This window comes from Lepidochelys kempii, chromosome 6 (assembly GCF_965140285.1).
Source record: "Lepidochelys kempii isolate rLepKem1 chromosome 6, rLepKem1.hap1, whole genome shotgun sequence".
NCBI classification, from domain to species: domain Eukaryota; kingdom Metazoa; phylum Chordata; order Testudines; family Cheloniidae; genus Lepidochelys; species Lepidochelys kempii.
In genome coordinates, this window is record NC_136385.1 from 73312870 (window position 1) to 73340074 (window position 27205).

At 41.5% G+C, this 27205-nt stretch overlaps 1 protein-coding gene across 4 annotated transcripts in view; it reads left to right on the top strand.

Moving 5' to 3' along the window:
* The first annotated feature begins 3449 nt into the window (after positions 1-3449).
* The window catches only part of RMDN3 (regulator of microtubule dynamics 3), a 61889-nt gene continuing 38133 nt past the window's right edge, over positions 3450-27205 (top strand). For 3 of the 4 annotated variants that reach the window (XM_073348761.2, XM_073348764.2, XM_073348765.2), the window contains exons 1-7: positions 3450-3558; positions 4338-4543; positions 10628-10823; positions 12360-12506; positions 22614-22881; positions 24180-24282; positions 25251-25311. In XM_073348761.2, the coding sequence (XP_073204862.2) occupies positions 4345-4543; positions 10628-10823; positions 12360-12506; positions 22614-22881; positions 24180-24282; positions 25251-25311 (974 nt within the window). In that variant the 5' untranslated portion in view covers positions 3450-3558; positions 4338-4344. Of the gene's footprint in view, positions 3559-3772; positions 4002-4337; positions 4544-10627; positions 10824-12359; positions 12507-22613; positions 22882-24179; positions 24283-25250; positions 25312-27205 lie in introns of those variants that run through there. The other variant, XM_073348762.2, reaches the window with a different exon arrangement.

Sequence of the window (27205 nt, forward strand, 5' to 3'; positions counted from 1 at the left end):
CAGAGGGGTCTGGTTCCAGCAAGTTGTGTTATCAGACTATGACAAGTGTACACAAGGAAGAAGCCACACACACAAAATAGCGAGGAGACAAGAAATATTGTTGATGTTTATCATGGATACAGGACTAGCTACACCTCTTTCCCCTCCCTGGTCTCTCTGATTAGACCCCCTCAAGTGTCAGGCCTCTTGCCTTTTCCTCTCCTTGGTAAATCCATATTTATTCTCCCACTCTTAGACAGAGCCCTGGGCTACAGTATCCTGTGTACCAATCATGTTTATCCAGTAGGTTTGACTGAATTTGGAGATCTGTAGTTCTTCCCTTCGGGATTCTGTGATCAGTGGTGTACATAGTGACCAAATAGCCTTCTTAAAGCAAAGCACTGTTTGTTTTTAACAGTAGGAAAAATACTTAGAGAAAAAGGATTTTAAAACAATAGTCTATGAGCATGTCTGTCTTATCTAAAGACTTACCATTCCCTGATGGTAAGCTAGGCAGGCCTGATTCGTCAGATGTCCCAGTGGGTGCCTGTGTCTGGCTCTTGGTTCTCCAAACAACTCCCTCCCCTCTCCCTCTCTTGAAGCAGAGTCCATTTCTAAACTGCTGTGGTCATTTTGATCTCTGGTGTGCATGAGCCTTTTCCTATAATGCCATTTTCTCTTAACAGCCCTCAAGTGTGTACAGAGAAGAGGCTCATCTTGAGCTATTCTTTTCCCTTCCTGCTTTTTTCCTTACAGTCCCATATTAAACTAAACCAATATAGTCATACAGTACACATCCCAATAACCAGGCCAATATATGGTATTTATAAATTATTACAGAGCGGCTCCAATTTTATCACAGTTTAATCTTTCAATTGCAGGTCACTGCTTCACATCTTACGTAGGTAGGTAGTAACCAACAATTGTTATCCTCTGAGTGTTGTTCAGTTGCCAATTGAAATGAATGGGCAATCTCAGTTAATTTCTGGGGAGCAGTTGATTATTATTTTGTATTACATGTAGGAACTAAGTGTCCCAAATCAGGACTGGCATCCTCTTGTGCTACATATCCAGATCACATAAAATCACTCCAAGCTTGGCAGTGATTTAAACCCTTATACAAAATCTTAGCAGAAAAACCAAGGATTGAATAGCAATAGAGGCCCCTTGTAGGACACAAGTTTACAATGCTACATGACTAGGGGGAAAAGACACCAATGTAGTTTGGATGTTCCTTCACAAAATTAGCATGTCATTGAGCGGGTAGGTCACAATCCCTGTCTGTATAGCTCTGGTGAGACAGGATGTGAAATACTGTGCGCATGTGATAGTGTGCAGCATCATATTACCAGGAAGAAGTTTATAAACTGGCAGAAGCTTAGAAAAGAGCAACTGGGAACTGAAGGAACTGACATGTAGAAAGATTAAAAGGAGACATATATGTACATTTCCCACAAAATCATGCTCCTGCCTTGATAGTTACCTCCTTCAAATATTTGTAGATTGTTATGAGCTCCATTAGGCTAATTGCTTAACAGTGACTAAAGGGGTACATGATAGGGGTACACAATACTACAAATATTTGAAGAATGTAAATACCAAGAAGGGAGAATTATTTTGTGTGAAACGAAGATGTATTTCAGGAAAAACTTCCTGATAATGAGAGAGTCTTCCAAGAGAATTGGTAGAGGCCTCAGTGCTTAGAACTTTTAAAACTAGACCGTACAGGACACTGTACAGTAGAGGAGCAATTGTGCAGTGGCATGGAGATGGAGTGAATGATCCAATAGGTCTTTTCTATCTCTATCTTTTATGATTCAGTACCCTAACTGCCAAAATAAGACAGCCTTCCATTGGAGTAAGGAGTTAAAAGGAAAGAACAAAGGGGCTAAGGTAGCATCTACCACATTCACAGATTGTTCTTTCAAGATGACTGGTTTTATTGTATTCATAAAGGTTGATATCTGAAGCACAAGACAAACAACAGAGTTACAATCAAAGCTATAGTGTGGTACTACTCAGATATCATCTTTAATATGCATGGGGATATGAATTCAAACTCATGCTGCCTTGAGCCTGTTATTGCTTTACTGATAACAACAAGACTGCAAATAATAATTAGAGTTTGAGGAAATGGAGTGCCCCCTTTCCATTCAATGTCAGGGTTTTATCAGAACAAATGTGTTTCAGCTGCCTTTACCAAAAGCTTCTACGTCACCAATGCAATCTGAAAGGCTAACAGCAGATTCCCAGCACAAGATAGAGCCTCAAAAAGCATCTTTTCTTCGCCTGATATCACCTAAATACAGTGAAAAGCCAAAAATTATTTTAAGGAAGAAGGGTTGAATTTAAATGAATAAGTTTAGTGCCTGAATGTTCCAAACTTGTATCAGAGGAGGCTTTGAAATCCTGCGGTACTGTTCTCTGGCTTTCTGACATAACTAATAAACCCATCAGCAATCCAAATTTTACCTTGGTGATCACTTCAAAATGAAATGATGTAAGGGTGTTCCTGCTTGGGGAAAAACTGAGTGTCCCTCCACTGCTGGTTTTTTTGTTTTGGTCAGGTGTCTCTATAGCAGAGAGGGTTAGACACTTGGTTGTGAAGCCACACAGGGCCCTGTGTTCTGGGGGCGCCACACTTTGGACCTCATCCTTGAGATTACAAAACAGTTGAGTTAGCAGACTTGAAATTCCCCTGGGCTTTAAGGCCCAGATTCTCAAAGGTAGTGAGGGAAATCAACAGCAGTTAGGAGCCTAAATACCTCTGGGCCCCATCTTTGTGAGTGTAGCCAGCTACAGGGACAGAGACCCAACCAAAAGGGTTCAGGGGAAGAAGGCTAGAGGCACCCCAAACCACTGCACTATGTCCCCATCCGACGATCAGAACCTCTCTCCCCCGTAAGTCCTCCTGACGCTCGCCCTTCTTTTGTTTTTTCTTACAAGTGCCCTGACTTCACGGCTCCTGAAGCCCGCCCACCTAATGACAAGTGCGCCCTAGAGGAGGGTACCCGGCGCAGCCAGCTCCCGGGCCCTGCGCTCAGCACAGCACTAGGTGAAGCCTAGGGCAGGGGCTTGCAAAGAGCTAGAGGCGGGCACGTGGGAGCAGCGCGTGGGACCGGAGGGGGCAGACAGGCTAGCCCATGAAAGAGCAAACCGCGCAGATGCAGCATCGGGCTGGGAAATGAGCCCACAGAACAGCCCAGCAACCCTCGGAGCTTCCATTCAATCTCCACCCTGCTCCCCACACCTCCACCTGCCCCCAGACATGAGCACACCCACCTCCTGGCCCACGCTCATTGGCTCCCCGGAGTCACGTGCCCTTAGCCCAAGGGCAGAGAGACTCGTGATGTAGTCTCAACTGGCGCTTTTAGCCTAGTGAGGTGGAGCTGATGACATCACCCACCGGCGACACTTTGGGCGGTGCTGAGGACAGGCAGGGGCAGTGCGGGGGCGGCTGGCTTTCCATACGTCATCTCTATGCACCGGCGGGAGGGTGGCTCATGGGCAGGGTGAGGGTCGCGTGGGGCAGGCGAGCGGCAGGACGGTGGCCGTGCGGGGAGCGCAGGGCTACGCGGTGTGAGTAGCCCCGAGTGCCCCGTTGTGGAGCCTAGGGCGTGTGTGTCACCGCGCAGCGCCGGCCGCCGGCCCCGCTCTCCCGGGCTGCTGCGGGTAGCCCCACGCTCCCTGCGGCGACAGTCACTGGCCGGCAGCGTCCTCCCAGCCCTCCCGCCCGAGCCTGGCGCGAGCCGGGTGTAACCGCCCGGGCTGCGGGGTGATAAACGGCCGGCCCCGCCCCCGGCTCTTCCCCCGGGCCGGGCCCGAGCTGCGCCCTCGGCCGGTGGGGCGGTGCGTGCCTGGGTGACAGGCGGGCCCCAGAGCGGCCGTGTCAGCGCAAGGCTGGTGCGGGGCTGGGTGAGCGGGGTGCCGCAGAGCTGCGGAGAGCACGCCCCGCCCCGCCCCGCCCCCGCTCGGCAGGCTTAGACACCCGTGACTCGGGGGCTGCTCGCTCGGTTGCAGAGGTCAGGGCTGGCTCGAGAGGTTTCGGGCTGGAGCACTGGGGCTGGGGGGGAGATAGCTCGGTGGTTTGCTAAACCCAGGGTTGTGAGTTCAGTCCTTGAGGGGGCCATTTAGGGGATCTGGGGCAAAAATTGGGGATTGGTCCTGCTTTGAGCAGGGGGTTGGGCTAGATGACCTCCTGAGGTCCCTTCCAACCCTGAGATTCTATGATTCTATGACCGCTACCCCTGCGGGAGGCCGGCATCAAGGGGGCTCGCCTCCCTGCCGTCCGAGGTGCTGCGGTGGGGGGAGGTGGTGACTGGCATTCATGTGACTTGTATCCTGTCTGCTTATTTCAGGCACATCATGTCCAAACTGAGGGTGTCCCGTGTGGGGCTTGGGATACTGCTGGGCGCGGCTGCTGGGATCGGGTTCTTGTTCTTGTACAAACAGAGGCGGAAAAGGCCCTGGTGGGGAGGCAGCTCCAGGCACTCTCTGGTTCAGCTCATGCAGAACTCTGTGGGGCCCCATGAAAATGCAGAGACTCTGGGGCACCATAACCAGGGTACAGTAATTATTTCTGTTTCTACTTCTGTGTTATCTGCAAAATTGGTCTCTGACTGGCAAGGGTGGATTTGTCCTTCATGTCTGAACTTGGGTTCAATGCTACCACTACTGCTTTTTCTGTTTGTAGCTCAGAAGTGGTTAGTATATAATTGGGATATTGCCATTGTAGGAGGTAAACTGCTCACCCTAAAGATGATCAGTAGATCAGCTTAAAATAACTGACGTAAATTAAAAATAATCCACTTGTTACTGGAAAAACTAAATGAACACTATCATCAAATTAATACAGTTAATAAAATCTGACTGACTGCTAATAACCTGTTAAAGAATTTTAAAGATCCAAGATAAGCAACCTTCTTCCACACAGTTGGTAAGTACTGAACAAACCCCAATTTATTTCAGGGAAGAATTAAACAGAATAAAATATTATTAAACATTTTTAAGAACACAAATCCTAAACAAGCAGGATGCAAAACATCACTGTTCAACCATTTTGCAGTGTGTAACATCACATTCTCCAGTCTTTGGCCCTAATTTTGGAGGGAGCTCTGTGGGGTGGACCTCCCACGCATTGAAGTCAGGGAGGCACATGCAGCCAGTTGCAGGGTCTTGCCCTGAATGATTATCATAATTTAGTTTTCACCATTTATGATGTTTCATTTCTTTTAGGATGCTATTTAGCTTGGATACTAAATAGTAACTTTTGCTTTCTTATTTACTCAGTTTCTATTCCCTTTCACTTTTGCAGATATACTAGCGCAAGGCTATTCTGCAGATTTGCAAATCTGTAGTAGGGAAACACCTCAAGTGACAGACCCTTTAAGGTCAGAAGGGACCATCATGATCATGTAGTCTGACCTCCTGCATATTGCATGCCACAAAACTTTACCCACCTCCTGCTGTGATAGACCTGTAACCTCTGGCTGAGTTACTGCTGTCCTCAAATCATGATTTAAAGACTTCAAGTTACAGAGAATCCACCATTTACACTAGTTTAAACAGCAAATGACCCATGCCCCATGCTGCAGAGGAAGCTGAAAAAGTCCTAAGGTGTCTTCCAGTCTGACCAGGGGGAAAATTCCTTTCTGACCCCAAATACAGTGATCACTTAGACCCTCAGCATGTGGGCAAGACCCTCCAGCCAGACACCTGGAAAAGATGTAGTCAACTTACCAAAGTGACTTTTTTTCATTTAAAAAGTCATTTGCTACATGTGTTATAAATAATACGGAAGACAAAAGAGAGATGTTTTTTCTCTGCTTTTTCTGATTTGTTTCCTTTGCATACAATCAGTGTCATTGTTTTCCCCTATATCATTTGGGGTAGATCCTGCAACTGGCTCCACCTGGATTTGCTCTGGTGTTCATGCAGAGCCACATCAACTTTAATGGAGCTTACTTTACAGGAGCTAGACCAGTGGTTCTCAACCAAGGGGCTGCAAGCCCTTTCGGGGAGGGGCTGAAACCTTGAACCTCGGCACTCCCCTGCTGTGGGGCTGAAACCCTGAGTCCCTGCGCCCACCCGCAACGGGGCTGAAACCTCAAGCACTGGTTCTCCCCCCACTGCAGTGCCAGAATGGGACAGTTCTAGGGGCAGCTCCACTCCCACCCCTTCCTCCTCTCCCCGGGCCCGAAGCTGGAGTCAGGCAGTGCAGCTTTCACCGAGGCAAGTCATGGAGCAGGCAGCCACGGCATTCTCCTGTCTGCTGCGGGTGCCCGGGGTTGTGACTGCTCCTCAGCTCGTGCAGTCGGTAAGAGCTTCCCAGGCAGGGGGCCCCCCCCTCTGTGGCAGAGCCCTTGGGGGAGCAGTGATCACAGGGGAGCCCTTCTGGCACACAGCCCCTAGTTACCCCTTCCCTGCCCATGCACAGCTCCTAGCTACCCTCTCCTTGCACTCTGAGCAGTTGCCAAACTTTTTGAGCAGAACCCTCACTGCATACAACCCACACAGGCTAAGTGGCCTGCTGAGGTGAGTCAGGGGGTGGAGGTGGCATTGCCTTCCTGGACCCTGCTGTGCGGAACTGGCCCAGGCCCTGCTGGCCTCTGCCTCCCCAAAATAGAAATACCAACTACATCTACGCTTGAGGGCCTGCCCGGAGCCCCGTGTCCCCCATCTCTCCCCAGTTGGGCCCTGGAGTTTTATAGCATGTTGAGCAGGGCCTCAGGGGAAAAAAAAGAAAGGTTGAGAACCCCTGAGCTAGACCATAGTAAGTTTCTAAATCTTTTGTTTGTGGGTGTGCACGTGTGAGAGAGAGAGAGAGTTTTTTATAAGCAAATAAGGGACAAAATATTTTATTTAAAGAGAACCAAAACCCCAGTGTGCTAGGTGCTGTACAAACACAAAATAAAAAGACATTCTCTACCCCAAAGAGCTTACATCTAACTGATGTTAATTTTCTTTATACTATTTTACTTCTCTTAAAACACTTGTTTAAAAGTTGTGATGTGGACAAGGGCATGGAACTGAATACTTAGATTACAGTAACTAGATTGTGTTCAGCTGCATAAAACTAAGGACAAATGGCCATACTGGGACAGGCTACAATCCACCTAGCACAATATCCTGTCTTCCAACAGTGGCCAATGCCAGATGCTTCCGAGGGAAGGAACGGAACAGGTCATTTATCAAATGATCCATCTCCTTTTGTCCACTCCCAGCTTCTAGCAGTTACAGACTTAGGGAGACCCAGGGCATGGGGTTCCATCCCTGACCATCTTGGTTAATAACCATTGATGGAGGTATTCTTCATGAACTTATCTTATTCTTTTCTGAACTCAGTTATAGTTTTGGCCTTCACAACATCCCCTGGCAACAAGTTCCACAGGTTGACTGTGTTTTGTGTGAAGAAGTACGTCCTTTGGTTTGTTTCAAGTTACAACCTACACACTACAGTTACATGAGACAAGTGCACTGAACCACTTTTCTAAGTGGCTTTTTCCCAAGGTCATTCTCTATCAACAGTATTTGAAAACGCATTATTTCTCTGCAAAGAAATTTCTCTCAGGTCCTTTACTTTTCCTCTTAGTTTTTGCATTGCTTTTCATTAACAAACTTTACTGTGCCATTTACAGGCTAATACAGGTTCTATTATGTGGAGAGTTGTTTTTTGTGGTGTATTTTTAGGGTTTGTTTGAAGTAAAACGTAAAGGGACACTTACAATTTTCTTAAAACTAAGACCAATGAAATTGTAGAAATATTTTTTTACAAACATTAAAAAAATAAATCCAGTTAAAACATCGTAAAAAATTGATATCCCCTTGCCTGTCCATGACCAAACTTTTTACAGCTAGGAATTTGAAAATGTAACTTGATTGATAGTAGTTGTCCAAGCTGAAAAATGGAACAAGTTAAACAATGATTCTAAATTGAGTGAAACAAATTGGAGTGTTAAATGTTTCACTTTCAATAAATCATGGTGGTGTTAGTAACATAGATAAAGAAACTTGCTTACACCAGAGGATTTTTTTTTCAGTTGTATCCCTCTAAATATATTGAAAGAAGTGTAGTGATTTCAGTGTAGAAAATAAAGGTTAGTTGGAGGACAGAATCTTGTAATTCAGGGTATGCAGTACATCAGTTTAACTAGTTTTACGGCATGAGCAGCAAGCTTTCACTCAGTTTGGGTTTTAATTTTTGTATTATACAATATGTTGCTATTACATTTTAAAAAGGGACAGTCAGCCCAAAATTTAATTTCTTTTTCTTTTTTTTTTTTGGGCTTGGTGACTTGTTACCAGGGTGCTGGGTGTGCTTTTGGGAAAAAAAATTGCATATCTGCAATAAAAACATTTTCACTGAAATCATAAGAAATTTGATTTTTTTTTACTTAGCATTCTTCCGCAGTGCTATGTACCATCCCAGCAATGTAAAATTTTGTCTAACCTCGTTTGTTTGTGGTGTTAATGTCCAAATCAACAGCATAAGTAATGAGAAGCAAAATACTTATCATTTTTTAGTTTTAATAATCTGAAGGGTTGACAGACTGTTTTATTTAAAAGATTCGTTCCTTCGAAGTCCTTAAGTTATTTTTCTTACTATAGTCATACTTGACTTAAGGTGTGATTATTTGTGTCTTATAAAAATAAATTTCTGGCCTTATGGTAAGAAATAGAGAAACAAGTTTAAAAACGAGACCGTTTGTAGAGAGCTTTGATAATAGTTAAATCGGTGGTCATACCAGCAGTACATGTTGATCATGTTGCAGCTGGAGCAAAGTACAGCATCTTAACAGATAAGCTAAAATATCATAAATATTTAGGGCACAGCAACCATATGTTTGAATTTGCTCATCTGATATTAAGAGTCCATGCCACTTTCTGCAACAGTACAGATTTTTCCTCATGTCCTTGGCCGGAATTAGTTTGCTTACCTCTGTTCCACTGTTGTACATTATTTTATGAACTAGTTGGTCTCCTGGCTGATATTCTGCATTCCAGAGTTGGTTGCATTTCAGAGGTAAAGTGAAGTGTGGCTGTTTAAGACTATTTTAGAGCCATATAAGTAGTAGAATTTCATGTGCTTAATTATGTGTAACTACATAATCATAAGAACAGCCATACTAGGTCAGACCAAAACTCCATCTAGCCCAGTATCCCGACAGTGGCCAATGCCAGGTGCTTCAGAGGGAATGAACAGAACAGGTGTTCATCCCCTGTCACCCATTCCCAGTTTCTGGCAAATAGAGGCTAGGGACACAGTCCCTGCCCATCCTGACCAATAGCCATTGATGGAACTTATCCTCCAGGAACTTATCCAGTTCTTTTTTGAACCCTGTTATAGTCTTGGTCTTCATATCTTCTGGCAAAAAGTTCCACAGGTTGACTATGCATTGTGTGAAGAAATATTTCCTTTTCTTTTGTTTTAAACCTACTGCCTATTAATTTCATTTGGTGACCCCTAGTTCTTGCATGATGAGAAGGAGTAAATAGGACTTCTTTATTTACTTTCTCCACACAAGTCATTATTTTATAGACCTCCATCATCTCTTAGTCATTTCTTGAGTGATAACAACTGATTTAGACCCCATCATTTTATATGTATAGTTGGGATTATGTTTTTCAATATGCATTACTTTGCATTTTTCAACATTGAATTTCATCTCCCATTTTGTTGCCCAGTCACCCAGTTTTGTGAGATGTCTTTGCAACTCTTCACAATCTGCTTTGGACTTAACTGTCTTGAGTAGTTTTGTATTATCTGCAAATTTTGCCACCTCACTGTTTGCCCATTTTTCAGATCCTTTATGAATATGTTGTTTAGGGATCTGGGGCGAAAATTGGGGATTGGTCCTACTTTGAGCAGGGGGTTGGACTAGATGACCTCCTGAGGTCCCTTCCAACTCTGATACTCTGTGATTCTATGTTGAAGTACTGGTCCCCATTCAGATCCCTAGGGGACACCACTATTTACCTCTCTCCATTCTGAAAACTGACCGTTTATTCCTACCCTTTGTTTCCTATCTTTTAACCAGTTACTGATCCATGAGGGGACCTTCCCTCTTATCCTATGAGCGCTTACTTTTCTTTAAGAGCCTTTGGGGAGGGATCCTTGTCAAAGACTTTCTGAAAATCTATATTATATCCACTGGATTACCTTTGTCCACATGCTTGTTGACCCCCCTCAAAGAATTCTAGTAGATTGGTGAGGCATGATTTCCCTTTACAAAAATCATGTTGAATCTTCGCAAACAAATCATGTTCATCTATGTGTCTGATCATTCTGTTCTTAACCAGTTTTCCCAATACTGAAGTCAGGTTTACCGGCCTGTGATTGCTGGGATTACCTCTGGAGCCTTTCATAAGAATTGCTGTCACCTTACTCTTAGTGGGAATATAACTTTAAAACCTGCCTGTGACAGACAGACAGTTTTAACCAAGGAAAAGAAAGGGAAGCATGCTTAAAAGTAAGCAACCTCCTCGATTGCCGTGGTCACTGATGTATTCATTTTTATCTGCAGTGCATTATTACATGGTTTTATTCCCCTCTTTGAATGTCCAGAAACAAGCATCTGGCAATGTTTTCCTGTTTCTAATCTTTGTCACTCACCTCTATGTCTAATTAATTTTTTTCTCACTCTTTTAGTTCTGCTTATAAGACAAGCACCAATGGAGGCTGGTGATGGCATTACATACACCTCTCTTTTAACACGAGAAGAGCACGTGGAAGTGCTGAACCGCCTGGACTTTGTGCTGAAAAACATTATAGAGCTACGAAAAGAAGTGGAGGAACTGAAGAACAGCCTGCAGAGTTTAGCTGGGGAGATCAGTGGAGAAGTCAAGTAAGTACAAAACCACCTTCCTTTTGTCAATCATAGACAATTAGAAAACCATCTCTCTATATGCCTTGAAAGAGCTCACAGACCAGCAGGTTTTAGGTGAAAACAATCTTGTCCTCTCTGCCTTCTCTAATGAAGAGATCAACCTATGTATCTTTTATAAATGGGAATCAGGACAAGTCTCTCATGCAAAGAGCATATCCACCCTTCATTACAATAATGCTCTAAAAATGGGCAAGGGTGTAAGCTACTGTTTTCTAAAATTTGTCCCATCTTCCCCCACCTAACTCCCCCAAACAGAGAGCCAATGCCAGCCAAGGAAATTTGAAATCCAATGTATGCTCGATATTCTACAATTTGGATAATCTGAGCATGCACAGGCATGTGTTTACAATCTCTTTTTGTGTAAATCCCACTAAAGGGTAGGATTATTGAAACTGGAAAGGAGAAGATCCAGAAGGAATTGGCTTTAAGTTGTCAAAATTGTGACAAGAATAGTGAAAACTAATCATTCAGTCCTTTTTGATTTGTTCGTTACACAAGAACAAGGAGATATTCAGTGAAATTAAAAGCCAGTAAATCTAGAACGAATAAATGGAAATATTTCTCTTACACAGTTTGTTTGTTCACTAGAGGTGAAATTCTGGCCCTACTGAAGTCAAAACTCCCTTTGACTTCACTGGGGTCAGTATTTCACCCTAGATGTTTTCTTACTCAAAGGTCAGTGGAACAGTTACTCTGGATTCTTAAGCCTGTAACTTTATGACAATCAATACTTATAGTTGTACAAAACAATGACAGTATGAGAAGTCATATCTATGTTTCAGGATGTCTGATCATCTCCCTATTTCAGGAACTAAGTTTTCTTGTCATGTACAACACTGTACATAAGACTAGGTGCATTGTGGGTGTTTTCCTTCCTCTAAGCATTGGGTGCTCTCAGCCATCTTAGACAGATGCTGAACCAGATGGACTTGTGGTCTGTAAATTTCTGGCTCTTTTCTTGTCTCTGTAGCAATGTTTGTCCCATTCATATCTACTGTAGATTATGTAGTGAATGGAATATCCTATAAAACATGAGCTCCTCGGGGGCAGGGGCTGTCTTTTTGTTTTGTGTTCATAGAACACCTAGCACAGTGAGGCCCTTGTCTCTGACTAGGGCCTTTAGGCGCTATGAATGATAAATAATGAATAAAATAAATATGAATTTATTAAATATTTATTAAATAAATAAATTATTATAAATAAATATGAATGATAAATAATGTTCCTTCATCTTTCTTCACGGGAAGGATGATTGTATACACTTTCTATTTGCCTGTGGGTTTCTGTTTGATCTCATTTATAGAGTAGCCCACAGTATTTTAAACTTGTCAATTTGTGACTTCACCTACACAAAGCAGGAACAAGTACCATTTTAATTATTGCTCCTTTGGTGTGGAGTGGATGTAATAGATTATGTGGGTAGAAGCAAAGAAATTGACATGGATTGAAATAGACACTTCTCTAGTCATTACTGTGTTTCTGTCTGTCTTTCAGATCCCACCTGGAAGAAACCCAGAAGGTAACTCGGCGGAGACGGTACCCATTTCCTAGAGAGAGGAGTGATTCCACAGGGTCCAGCTCTATTTATTTCACAGCCAGCTCAAGAGGGGCCAATACAGATGATGGTGAAAGTGAGGGAGGGTAAGCAGAACATCTGTTAAGAACTGTTCTTGGTCTCGGAAACTCAGTAGCCACTTACTTCATTGTATTCTATATCACAGATGGGATGTTTCAATAGATGCTTTTTTTTCCCTGCTCTACTTGTATTCAGTTTCATTGCATGAAACCTAGCTGTTGATTTTCTTAAAAAAGCCAGAAGTTTTAGATACTACACCTGCCCCTGAGTCCTCCTACCAAGAATTGTAATTTTGCTACCACATTTTATAATTAAAAAAAAAAAAAAAAATTATCCCTTCCAGTTCCTGTTTGATCAACAGTCAGGGTGATGTGTGACAGTTTATATGCCATTGCAGGCAAACTGACAAGGAAATTATGACAGGACTGGAGGGAAATAAGAAATACTCCAGTTGGCTCTAGTTATAATTGTGGAGTATGGTGTTCTTTGAATTGTAATTCAAGAGAGGTGCTCTAGTTAGGGGCAGGCAACTTTCATTGAGAGTTTGAGCAGCAGGGCTCCATCTAACACAAACCTATGAAATCTTCTGTAGTTTGAACCAGAATTGGCAGTTAGGTACGGCTGGAGCAAGAACCCACTGTTGAGTGTGAAGCGGAGTTCACTGACTAAAGGGTGATGGGAATAAGCCTTTGGCTGGGCTAGAAGGAGATGGGTGCTATAATTCTAAACGTGGTAGCAAAAAACCAGTTAAATCTGGTTTACACTAACAAATCATTTGGGGTCAGAATGGCAAAAGAGCAACAGCAACTGTCAGGCCATAAACCAAAATTACTTTTGAAGTAATGTTTTCTAAAAGATCCTGAAATTAAAAGGAAGTTAAACAGAATACAGGACATCTAATTCTAAGACTATGTAAAGCCTCGTTTTGGTAGGATCATGCTTACATGTTTGTCATTTTATTTAGGTTCTTACCACACCTATCCTTGTACTATCTGAGTACCGTAAGTCACCTGATGCTTTATAAGTAGGATGCCTAGTGGGTGCATGTGCCTCTGGTCAAGAGGAGGAAAGTCTTCTCTTTCCTGATTTTTTTTTTTTTTTTTTTTAAGTCAATAGATTAAGAAGGGCATGAAGCAGATTCCTGAACATAAAATTCTCTGTCAGTATTTTCTCATGGAAAGACAAATTATATGTTTTTTAGACTGAGGGTTCCAAATTACCATGTGTGTTTTCTCAGTGTCACTTGCAGGTCTTAATGAATCTTCAAATAATTTTGTCAGTGCATATAACTAGCATGTTGCCTCTACCTGCTGATAATGGGTAGGTCAACTTGTAAAGTGTGTGTGGCTGCATGGAGGAAGAAAACTGAAAGTTTCTATCTCTTTGTACAGTGTTTGTCTTCAGCTGATGGTAAAACTCTTCCAGATTCTCATATTTTGTGAGATCTTTCTTAGAGGAGGAATTTGAGCTGATCTCATTGTCATTTTTTAACCCCCTGCAAATGATATATGATAACTAATGTGCTTCAAAGTGACTAAAGAATAGTTCCACAATAATTCTGCTTTATAAAAGGAAAAAAGGCAATTCTTGACCTAGCAGGATGTTGTTTACAGCATCTTGGAATTTGGAATATGCTTTCTTGGGATTCCCATGCTTATTCTACAGAGGTATAAGATTTGTCTGGGTTCTTTGGCTTTGACAAAACAGAAAACATTACTCCTAAGAGACATTGAGGAAAGTATTAAAATAACAAAGCAAGAAAAGCTGTCTGAAGAGAACAGAGAATCATTTGTAGGACATGGAAATGATGGAGATGTTTCCAGCTGCAGATATATTGAGAGCATTTTACAGCTTGTCCTCTCAATCTTGTTTTTGATGAAGATGGTATTCCTTTCAGATAAAATATGTAAGCTTATAGTTGATTCAGAGAAACTTTTTTTTACTTGTACAGGCTATTGAGGGTGATTAAAATCCAGTTATAAATATTTCCACAGGTTTGATCATCCTTCTAGTAAAAAGAAAAGGAGTACTTGTGGCACCTTAGAGACTAACCAATTTATTAGAGCATAAGCTTTCGTGAGCTACAGCTCACTTCATCAGATGCATATCGTGGAAACTGCAGCAGACTTTATATATACACAGAGAATATGAAACAATACCTCCTCCCACCCCACTGTCCTGCTGGTAATAGCTTATCTAAAGTGATAATCAGGTGGGCCATTTCCAGCACAAATCCAGGTTTTCTCACCCTCCACCCCCCCACACAAATTCACTCTCCTGCTGGTGATAGCCCATCCAAAGTGACAACTCTTTACACAATGTGCATGACAATCAACTTGGGCTATTTCCTGCACAAATCCAGGTTTTCTCACATCCCCACCACCCCCATACACACACAAACTCACTGTGAGTTTATGCTCTAATAAAGCTTAGAAAGCTTATGCTCTAATAAATTGGTTAGTCTCTAAGGTGCCACAAGTACTCCTTTTCTTTTTACTAGAAGGATGATCAAACCTGTGGAAATATTTATAACTGGATTTTAATCACCCTCAATAGCCTGTACAAGTAAAAAAAAGTTTCTCTGAATCAACTATAAGCTTACATATTTTATCTGAAAGGAATACCATCTTCATCAAAACAAGATTGAGAGGACAAGCTGTAAAATGCTCTCACTGTGAGTTTGTGTGTGTATGGGGGTGGGGGGGATGTGAGAAAACCTGGATTTGTGCAGGAAATAGCCCAAGTTGATTGTCATGCACATTGTGTAAAGAGTTGTCACTTTGGATGGGCTATCACCAGCAGGAGAGTGAATTTGTGTGGGGAGGTGGAGGGTGAGAAAACCTGGATTTGTGCTGGAAATGGCCCACCTGATGATCACTTTAGATAAGCTATTACCAGCAGGACAGTGGGGTGGGAGGAGGTATTATTTCATATTCTCTGTGTATGTATAAAGTCTGCTGCAGTTTCCACGATATGCATCTGATGAAGTGAGCTGTAGCTCACGAAAGCTTATGCTCTAATAAATTGGTTAGTCTCTAAGGTGCCACAAGTACTCCTTTTCTTTTTGCGAATACAGACTAACACGGCTGTTACTCTGAAACCTTCTAGTAAAGTCACTTTTAATTACGCTCTGCAAAAGACAGATTTGGAGCAATCTCAATATAAGGATGGCAGTTGTTCACTGTTGTAACACCATCCGCACCATGGTGCTAATTACTGAACAATCTTTTTGATCACTTTTGACTGTAGCCTATTGATTAATAGTTTGGGAGGGAAGGTTTTAAATTAATCTTTTATGTGCTCACTCACCTTGATTGACACAGCACAGTTGGTTATAACTGAATTGCTGTCTCCAAGTGAAATGCCCTGTTTTTTCTTTAATACTGACAGCTAAGAGGTTTTACTGAACAGCTTGCATATGTTGTTTCATGTGTTTTGTAGGGTGATTTGTAACTTTTTGAAACAAGTCAGGTATGTCTGTTTTTTCTGAAGTGAAAGGTTGTCAGTAAGCCCCAATTTTGTGTGGCTAATTCCTGTTAGTTGTAGGCTAAGTACTGGATCCTAACTGCAAGAGAAATGTAATTACGTTTGTTTTGTGTGAGAATGACATTATGGAATATAAGGGGACAGGTTAAAAAAAATCCTTATTATACAAATAATATTTTAATATAATTATTGCACCAGTTATGCTCATCACTTCTTACATTTTTCTTGGTGTTGGTCGATGACGAGACTAGTCAGTTTCATTTTAGTCTACTTCACTTGGAGAATTTCAAGGGGTTTGTTTGCAGGACAATGTGTAGACACTTATCTGCACTCACAGCTTGCATTGTTGGCAGCATACTGGTAGACCATGTCACTTAACCATCCGCTCTACCAGCACAGAGAAATATTCACAGACTTTCTCACTGTAAAGAGATCTGTACAGTCTGTAGTCTACCTTGCAAAGGTGTATTTAAAAGTTAAAGAATGCTTCTATTTAATTAAAAATGGAAATATTAACTCAGTTTGTTTTAACAAAAGTCTTCAAGTTTTATAAAAGCTAAACTTTGGGCCAGATTTGACCTAACAGCATTTTTCTGAAGCTGACCTAAACAGATAGTATTTTTTAAGATTTCAGGTTAATAAAGTGTAGAGACTTAAAATTACAACCTTAAAACAAAAGTGTCTGTCTCATCCATTTATGAACAAGAATATGAAAAGGTGCCTGCTCCCCCTGAAATCATTGACTTAAAGGGGAGTAGGAGCAGGCCTATGGTAGTAATATTTACACAGGAAGAAAACCAACATCCACCATCTTACCTACCAAAGTATTTTCAAAAGGCTTTGTTTGACTGTCAGACATGTCAGGTATTCCTTTATATGGATATTCTACTCCCCTTCCATTACTACCATATTAATTTATAACCATATGGGTCCACATTTGCCCTAAAAGTCCATGATTCTTCTAGAACAAAATTGAGTGTCATACCTATTTTTTGCTTAGCAGTTAAGAGCTAAATTCAGGGCCCTGCAATATTTCTCTGTAATAGCTGGGAGTACCTACAGCAGGATAGAATATTCATTTCTCTCTTTATTTTGTGTGAAGGATCTTCAACTATCACAGGAGAAAATCAACCCTAAATCTGGATCTTGGAGTGCTAAAAGCCTTTCAGTTCATCTCATAAAATAGTAGTTAGAACAAGGCATTGACAAGACGGATTACACAATCACTTCATTCACCTGGAAATAGTTTGAAGACATTAAAAACATTTGGCTAATGGGGGAGTTACTGAGTAACTGATTCATGGAGGGTCAAAACTGAGATTCTGGTAGGAGGAAGGTTTAGTTTAAAGTAATTTGGCTAAACAAGACTTTACTCTGTGTAACTGGTTCTGAAAAAGTCCTTGTGTTAAAGAAGTTCTGTATGTAATAACAGATGTACTAAATCTTCATTGTCACAAGTTACTATACTGACATCTTTTAGAAGATGTAAATGTCAATTCCAGAACCCAACGGGCACAGTGGATAATAGATTTTTTTTGAGATGTTGGTCTAGTGCTACTAAAGAGGCATTAACTAATAAAGATAATTGCAATGGATTAAAAGGTAGTGCTCCTACTATTTACAGGTTGCAGAAAAGAGATCCTCTGTTAGAGGAAACAGCTTAATGTCATTGAGCTGCCTCAGCCAGCAGTATTCTGTTACCCTGAGATAGGGCAGTACAGACTTGTTGCAGGGCTGTTGGGCTTACTCCTGACTGTCTTTCATGGTGGCTTTTAAATTACTAATAAGTATTCAGTTGAACCTTCTTGATGATTGACTGTAGTACTGATCTAATAACAAATGCCTGCAGGTGGGTAAAATCTTTGTAGAACATATCTAACAGAGGAAGACTAGTGAAAGGATAAGTGTCACGATAAGACTTTTAAACTTGAGAATCACCATAGCAAGTTAAATCCTTTTAACTTGGCTAACCTACTTTCTCAATTAATACAAATGAGGAAAAAGCTTGGAGATAAAGTTCCATAGTGAAGGTTGCAACCAGCTTTCCATTATAAACTTGCTTTGTTTCTCTCCTTTCTTTTTAAAATCCAAAATCTATAGTTTAGATGTGAGTCAGGGAATGACTTTAACATGACACCTTAAAAATGGGTGTTCAGGAGAGTTCAGAAAGTTGAGACTTTTTGCCATTTTTAGAACAGGTAATAAATTAAAATATAGTTTACTGGATCCCCTAGCTGAGAATTAGCTCCCAAGACCAAAACACACATTTGATTACAAATGTAAAGCTATTTGACTTTAATGTCATTATGAAATGTATGTTTTAGCACGCTTGATATAAGATATCAAAGGGATGCTGAGAAAGTAAATTTCAAGCTTTTTTTCCAACAGAGTTCAAAATGTCTCTCGATTATTAGAGAGTAGAGAGAATTTTTCAGCCAAAAAGCTTATGAGAGAGGACTGCGAGCCTCCAAAGACTTAGCTGTGATTCTCCTCTGCAGTAGACCTTAAGAGGGCCACCAAGTGGGGAGAGGCCCCTCTGATCTCCAGTATTGCTAACACTTGTGATTTAATTGTGAGTCTTGTGTTTAATAGGTGTTTTTCTTAATTCCCCAGCTCCTGAAATCATGTTATGATAATCACAGCTTTTGTTTAACCTCTCTACCTAAGTTTCTAGCCCTCATGGTTGCAGAGAGAAGTTTGAAAATGTGAAGCTCAGAGCAGATTTTTTAAATTAAATTTGACTGTTAAGCTTGCCTCATGATTTTGGGGAGCATGACTCTTGGCATTGGCAATACTGTATCTTCACATTGCCAACTGTCAGCTATCATCCAGTTCCCACTTGCTGTGTCCCTTCTGACATTTGTGGGAAGGGAGCCCTGCTCCTGCAGACTCTAGCAGATATGCCAGTGGGAGAGGGGTGGGGCTGGAAGGAGAGCAGGGACTTTGTGTGGGAGGGTAAGAAATTGGGGGCATTCTCTATATTCACATTTGCACTCCCTCCCTGTGAACCAGTTGTAAGGATTTGGAAGTCAGCTTCTGTGTTTCATTGCTTCTTTGCAATTCTTTGGTTTGTTTAAAATATATTTAAACAGTTCAGACCAGTAGCAGGTCAGTAATTTAAAACTTTGCAGACAGCTTTAAGAGTCACTGTGATGAATTAGTGGATAAGCAATCCTGGCCTAATGTAAAACAAGTTTGTGGTACTAAACTGAAGATTCCACGTTACTTATGCCTCCAGTATTAATCCTATGTAGCTGTGTATGGTAGCCACTCTGGAACTGACTTGTAACTTTCTCAATTAGCACAGATTATCCTCGGATTCCTGCAATACATTTTTTTTTTTTGGCAGTTGCTTTCTTTTGCCCTTTGGTGAAATCTTATAAAACTTCTGCTGCTGCTACTTATAATCCAAACAGGCATCAGTAGCGCCTCATGTTTCCTTCCAGATGACCCAAATTGTTTCATGCTATCAGCAGCAAGAAGTCTTGGATTGTGGTGTGGAAGTTAATTGTCTTGCATTGTTTGGCACTGTGGGGGCAGACAAGCCCACTGGGGCCTTTTTCTTTTTTTCACATGCTTATTAGCACCAAATAGCTTGTTGTTAATTTAGGAAATGTGCCACGTAGGGACTTTCACATATTAATGCATTTAAGAACTGCCTGTCTTCCTAAAGTTGAGAAAAACAGGATAAAAACACTTAAATCCCTTGGTCTTTTTGAATACTTTTGTTTTTATTGAATTATATTCAGCACGATTTCTTTTTTAAACTGGAAGCATCTCATACATGAGCCATCTCAGTAGAGCGAGTCTATCTGGGTGAGAGGAAAATGTATACATCACGAGCCATCACTGAATAGTAATTATCTTTTTTCTAAAAACAAGAAGAAAGATTGACACAGCATTTTGAAATGATTTTTAGATCTTGTACTTTTGATTGTGCTTCAGGATAAAAAGTCTTTTTCAGCCTAGATTCACAAATCATTCTAAGCACCTTTAAAATGCTGCCAGTCTGGAATGTGGCATGGCAGCTGTTTATCTGCTGACACCCACGCTGCACAGCTGTGTAGGACAGGAAATGAAGAGTAGCACGCTGAATTGGAACTGCAGCATGAATTAAGGGAGACTGAGCAGTTACATTCTAACAGGATTTGACTAGGGAACCAAGTTTGTATCGTTGTTCTTATGAAAGTGCCACAAGATGTTTAATAACAAGTGGTCAGTACCTTAGGTTTTACAACTTGCATAAAATATGGCAACACCTCTAGTACAGCATGTCCTTCACCATACTGATTCATTGCTTCACTATGGATTCAGAGGGAAGAATATCTACTGAATCTGCAACATAATGATTAAGTGTTCTTAGAGGCTTCTCCTCCACATAATGACTAGACAACACTGCTTAGCCTGAGATTTGGTTTGATTACCTGGTAGTGTACAGTTCATGATGATCTAGAGAGAGTGATGGGGCTGGTGTGGTGTCTACCCTCTGAGTTGACAGTATTTGTTGGCTCTCTACCAAGGAGAGAGTGAGTTCAGGGATCCAACTGTACTGCTCATGACTCCTGAAGAAACAGTACTTTGGTAGCCAAGAGTACCTCTTTTCATCTGTGTTTGGCAAAATTGCGATCCACATTTCTCTTAGACGTGTACCTTGGCACATGCCTTCTGTCTCTAGATTTGATAACTGTAATGTTCCCTGTTAGAGGCTGTCTTTGGAGAATACTTGGACATTTCAGCTGTTGCAAAATGTGATGGTCTGATTGCTTAACATAGCTGACCGTAGGTAAAGCTATGATTTAGCCTTGCGTATTTTTAGTAAAAGTCATGGACAGGTCACAGGCAGTAAACAAATATTCATGCCCTGTGACCTGTCGATGACTTTTACTATATACTTTTACTATAAAACTTGAGCGGGGGGCTGCGGGTGCTCTGGGGGGGGGCAGTCCGAGGGCACCATGGGTGCTGGGGGAGGTGGCCCGGGACCCCCGTTGGTGCTGGGGAAGGTTGGCGGAGCTGTTAGAGGCTCCCTATCCAGTTCCGCGTGTTCCTGCAGCTCCTAGGCGGCAGAGGAGCCAGGGGTCTCTGCGTGCTGCTCCCACTGCACAGCTCCTATTAGCTGGGAACTGTAGCCAGTGGGAGCTGCGGGGGCAGGGCCTGCGGGTATGGGCAGCATGCAGGAGCCCCCTGGCCCCTCTGCCTAAGAGCAGCAGTGCTATGCCAGTGGGAGCCAGGGAGCCCCCCCATCCTGAGTAAAGCACCCCCCCCCGCATCCTCCTGACCTGAGCCCCCTCCCACACACCTAAACTGCTGCTCCTGGCCCAGGGGCTGCCCGTCTCGACCTCCATGACAGACTCGCAGCCTTAACCATAGGCAGCACATTATGCTAGTGTCCCATAGGCTACAATGGTTTCCTACTTGCTTCTGGTGCAAATTCAGGCATTGAGCTTTTAAAGTTACACATAGTTTAGGTCTTAGTTACATCTGGTTAATCTTCCTTTTCATTGCTGTAATAGTTGCAGTCAGGGTCTGTAGTTAAATGTCATGGGGGCTCATGGCAGGCTGCTTGCAGCAGAGGGCCCTCTCCTTTGGACTAATGAGGGAAACAAGTTTTGACAAAGCCTGAAATTAAAACTGAACGTTCTTAAACAATGAGGGCTAACGTAGTGCTTCCTCCTTCGTGAAGAGCTCCTTTGTGAGCTAGAGAAGGGACACCTTAGGCTAAGCATTTTTTTTAAAGGGAAGGTTATAAATTTAAGCTTCAGAACGCATACTTTAATAAGTGACCTGACTTCAATGAGAGCTGCTGGGTATTTAGCACTTTTTTTTTTTTTTTTTTTTAAATCAGGCCACCTATTTAGATGCCTGAACACAATTTTGGGAATTTAACTTTAGACAGTCCCTTATGGAAAATCTTGGTCTGAGTCATACCCTGTCTAATCTGGACCACTTCAATTGTTAATCATTGTCTGCTTTTACATAGATATCATGTCTTTACATGGCTCAGCTGCTAGTCCTTAATTTGTCTTTTTGTACATGTGCAATAATTTTGATCACTCACCCACCGTTTTCACACCTTTTCCCCCGTCAGCTTGAACAAGCTGTTTCATATTTAGTGCTCAGACAGTCTTGATCAAAATACTAATCTTGCCAAGAAAGTTGTTTGAAATTCTCTGGAACAGACCAAAAACCTCAAGCTGTATCTCCCACCCAGATAAGTCTGTTAAACTTCCTACTGAGGTATCTGATGTATAATCTGTGAGTTCCCAAGTGACTTGCCTTGCTGGTTCTGTTCTGTGTATGCTTTTGTAGGCTTTAAAGCTAAATGGTCTAAAAAAGCTCTCTCACGAGGCAAGCGGCTGTAGACTCCTGTGTCTTGACTTCCACACTAGCTTCCTTTTGAATTTATTTTCTTCACCCCTTTTGTATTTGTCTGTACTACATGGGACTTGGTGAAAGATACATAATTGCAGAGCTTTAAAACTAGACTGCAAAAAATTCTGGAGAATACAGTGTAGAGAAAACACTTCTGCACTAGAGAAGGTTGGGCCTAGGACATCTATTAGTCCAACTCCCATCTCTCTGATTTTTTTAAAATATTTTCTCTTGGTTTATAAACTGTTTGCCGTTCATCTTGTATTGAGTACATGTAATGTCACTTAATTCTATATTTTAATTTTTACTGAAAGGTACACCACAGCCAATGCAGAGTCTGATTATGACCGGGAGTCAGAGAGAGAGAGTGAGGAAGGAGAAGATGAAGTGAGCTGTGAGACAGTGAAGATTGCACGGAGGGATTCACTGGACCTAGTCAATGAGGATGAAACTGTTTTGGTCTTTGACTCTACAATGGAGGAAGAATTTGGTCAACTGCTGCAGCAAGCTGACCAGCTGCATAGTGGAAATAACCAGGAGAAGAGGGAAGGATTCCAGCTGCTGCATAATAATAAACTGGTGGTAAAGTTCATTTTAATTTCCCAGCAAAATTGTGTGTTCCACTAACAGGGAAAGATGAAGTTGGGCTTTTAGTTGTCATTGTGCGAGACCTAGTCCGTGCTACAAATGTAATGGAGTCAATGGACCTGGTCATAATATGGCTTAGAAGTGTAGTGTAGATGATACCTAACAAAACTAAAACCCTGACAGTCCAAGGACTTGGCTTTCTTAAATGTACCATCTTGCATCCTGTCTATAGTACAAATCTAAACAGTGTTGTAATTGGGTCCCTTGACTCAGTTATGGAGTTCAAGGACTGTATAGTCAGTACAGGAAATTACATAGCTTTTTTTTACATAGGTGCCTGTTTAAAAAGCAAAATAATTTGGCTGCTGTATCTTCAACATTAAAATAAAAAATGATGTAGAGGCGAGAGATAACAAATGACTTAATCAACATTAAGCATAAGTAAAGTTTCTTTGTAAGCCCCAAAAGGGATCATGCCATGAATTTATTTAATGCTCCAATATATCCCTTTTCTTAAATGTTTCTCCTACTTATTAATAGTCTAAGATAATAGCAAAGTAAGCCAACTTAAATGGATATTGTCAAGTAGCTTAGGCTTAAAACTTGTACTTTTTAAAAAAGGATTTAACAAAACCTAGTATGAAGAGTTGGGTTTTTTAATATGTCACTGAAAATACATTGGTTTCTGTTTTTAACTGAACTTTGCCACTGCAGTTTTGGCAATCCAGCCACAACAGCCTCATGGCTGTTTTGTGTAAACCAGAATATGAAACTGTCCAATCTTCCTATGTCCAAGCTGACTGAAATGCAAAAAGTGAGCAGACAGCATAAATAAGTAAACTGAACTTTTTAAAACTTGATTTTTCTCTTGCTTTTTGAGATGGAGTCAGACAAGTGGATGTGTGGCTCCAGTGCTCATCCCCTCATCCGAACTAAAACTTCTTTGAAGGAGGGTGGGAAAGAATCCATTTACGGTGATGTGATAAATTAGACCTCTTCTGATCTCCTTTGAATTGTGGGTTTAGTTGCAAATTTGGGCGTTCATTTTACTCTTTTTGTACTTCTGCTGGAATTCTTGTTGGTTTGGGTCTATTAAAGTTTTTTTCAAAGTGTTTTTGCATATGTTTACTCTGTGTAGCTAGATATATAAAAGATGCATCCACTTGTTTGAATAAAATAACATACTGCCTGTTACTGCTGCCACTTGACGGTCCTCTTCCTTATATCTTTGTACCAGTGGAAGAAAGGGGCTCTCTAACAGGTGATCTGAAATACTTATGTTCTGTCTGCAGTATGGAGACCGACAGGATTTTCTATGGCGCCTGGCTCGAGCATACAGTGATCTGTATGAAATCACAGAGGATGCAGACGAAAAGAAATCATATGCTTCTGATGGTAAGAAAAAGTGTTTGTGAGGCAGCTCAGTGTAGGGTTTTTATTGGATAAACTTTTTTTTTTACTGTATCTTGTTTAAAAGACCTTATGTTACTAATGCAAATTTTAAAAATTGTTTTCTTGTTTTGTTTACTTGATCAGTTTCACTGTTCAGATGCGGTTTGTTTTGGGTTTTTAACATTATACAGGACTTGAAATAAAACCAGGAGATTTTAATTAACACTTCTGCTCCTATCAACTTTAGGAAATCACCTCCCCTTTTTAATTTAACCTGAACTTTAAGCCTGAATTGCCTGAGTAGTCCCTTTCAGCAATGTATAGCAGTCATTTAAGACAATCATTTTCAGTCTCTTTTAATGTATATAGTCCTTTCTGATGGCTTGCAAAATTCCCACATTTTTGGGAACACAAACACATGGAGCAGAGAGAGAAGAGAGCTCCATGAAATTGTGTGAGTGTGTGAGAGAGAGAAAGAGAGCTCTGTGTGGTGGTAGGTGCGCAGTATCACTGAAAGATACTTAGCTGGTAGTGAGTGGAAGAGCAACTATCTCAACAGACAGTGGTGTAAGCACCAAAGCACCTTTGAGGCCTGTTGCACTTTCTTTTTTGCTCTCTGCTTTTTTCTCTCTCCGCCACCTCTTTTCAGCCTCTTTGACTCCCTGGTACAGTGCAGCCAGCCACTGTAGCCTGTTGCTAGCTGCAACCTCTCAGCTTGCAGTGTCGATGCTGAAAGTGTCCTTGAACCTGATCTTAGGTCAGCCCAGCGGCCTTGGAGCATCTGAGTTCTCCATACAGGAGATCTTTTGGAATGTGTCCATAGTCTCAAGCTAAATTTACTAGGTGACTAACAAATGTTTAACTTCTTTACCCTTTCCTGTCACTGTAGAGACCCTAGCACTTTGGGAGGTACGTATTCAGAGAAATTCAGTGACTTTCACGCTTTCTAAATTAGTGCTTTCTGTCTGCAGGGAAAGAAGAGGCAGAGGCAGCCCTACAGAAAGGGGATCAAAGTGCTGAGGGTCACCAGTGGTATGTAACTTTCTGCTGTGTGGGAGAAGAACAAGGGAGGTTAAAGGTCATATTAAGAGTTGGGCTTTATCACAGTCTATTCAGTAGACAAGTTTGTTTCTTACCTTAAATATACATTATTGAATCTGCTTTTCCTAACAGACTTTATTTTAGTTTCTTTTCCTTGTTAGTAGGCATGAATAAGCGACAGACAATACTGGTTACAATTAGCAAGATAAATTTTGTTTTTATTTGGTTCATGACAACTAATTAAGAACTTGGTTCTGAGGGGAGATGGCCTGGTGGAGTTCTTGAACAGAAGATGGAGGCAGCTATAATAATGTGTGTTCTTTAGTTTCTGAGAAACTGATTGTATCAAGTTCTTATGAGTCTGCATCTCATAGCTTAATGAGCTTCATCAAGGATGGTAAAAGATCAGCTTATAGACGAGTCTTGCAGAAAGGGGCTTCTAGGAAAAAGAAATTGAGATGCAGAGTTCAGTGTGCTCGGGAAGTTTTTAAGCATTTTAAATTTGGAGACTAAAACTGTGTTTTAAAAGGATTCCCTTTGAGTTATTAAACTGATCTCTGGAAATCCTAATTATATCTTCAAAAAAAGAAAAGGAGGACTTGTGGCACCTTAGAGACTAAAATTTATTTGAGCATAAGCTTTCGTGAGCTACAGCTCACTTCATCGGATGCATGCAGTGGAAAACAGTGGGGAGATTTTATATACACAGAGAACATGAAACAATGGGTGTTACCATACCCACTGTAACTAGAGTGATCAGGTAAGGTGAGCTATTACCAGCAGGAGAGAGAAAAAACAAAAACATCTTTTGTAGTGATAATCAAGGTGGGCCATTTCCAGCAGTTGACAAGAACGTGTGAGGAACAGTATGGGGGGGAGGGAATAATTGGCTGCTACTCTGAAACCTATAATTATATCTTGTAACTGTGTGTGTTGTGAGAACATGAGTGTGAAATGGAGGAAAGTTTGTTCCAGCATTAAGAGGTTTTTTCTTAGTTCAGCTGGAGTTTTTCTTTTCAAATGACAAGAAAACAAGGAATTTGTAAACTGCTCTGCCAAAACAAATATTATATTCTATTAATGGAGTAATTGTTCTTGCTGTATCTGATGTCTCCTGTGGCCAGTGAGACATGTTGTTGTGGTTGGTGATCTCACACACTCTGGGTCATAGTCCCACAAGCAATTCTTTCAGTTAATAACTGTGAATGATGTTCATGTAGGAAGGATGATCCAGTGGTTAGTACGTTAGTCTGAGATTTGGGAGTTCTGGTTGAATTCCCTGCTTTCCCCAAGGTCACACAAGAAGTCTGTGGCAGGTCATTTCTGTCTCTCTGTGCCTTAGTTCTCCAACTGTTAAGTGGGGATAATGGTACTCCCCTATCTTACAGAGATATTGTAAGGATAAGTACATTAAGGATTGCTCAGATACTGTGGTAAACGGGGCTGGATAGAAGTAGCTAGAAGAGACCTCATGAAAGATCTTGGCTCAGAAATGAGCTGAACTTTATTGATGATCCTTTTGGTTCTGTGTGCCCTGGGAAAATGACTGCTTATGTATCCTGCTGTTATGTGCTGGAAATTAATCTGGTAGGTGAGGGTTAGGAAGCCCATTTCACACAGCTCATTTATAGAAAATTGTAATTCCTTTGTTCAAGAACTGGAACTGGGGTGGCCTCTCTTATTTTCTTTCTCATCTGTTCTGTTTCTGTTGGCCCCTCTTTAGTCCCCTACAGAGCAACCTCTTATGTCTATTGAAAGCCAAATTAACAGCCAGCTGCACAAGCTATGGGAGCAGTAACTTGAGAGCTAGATGGTTAATGATGACCTGACATTCTTCCTTCTTCCTTTCTTGTTTTACTAGGGTTAGTTGCTTTTCTTATTTTCT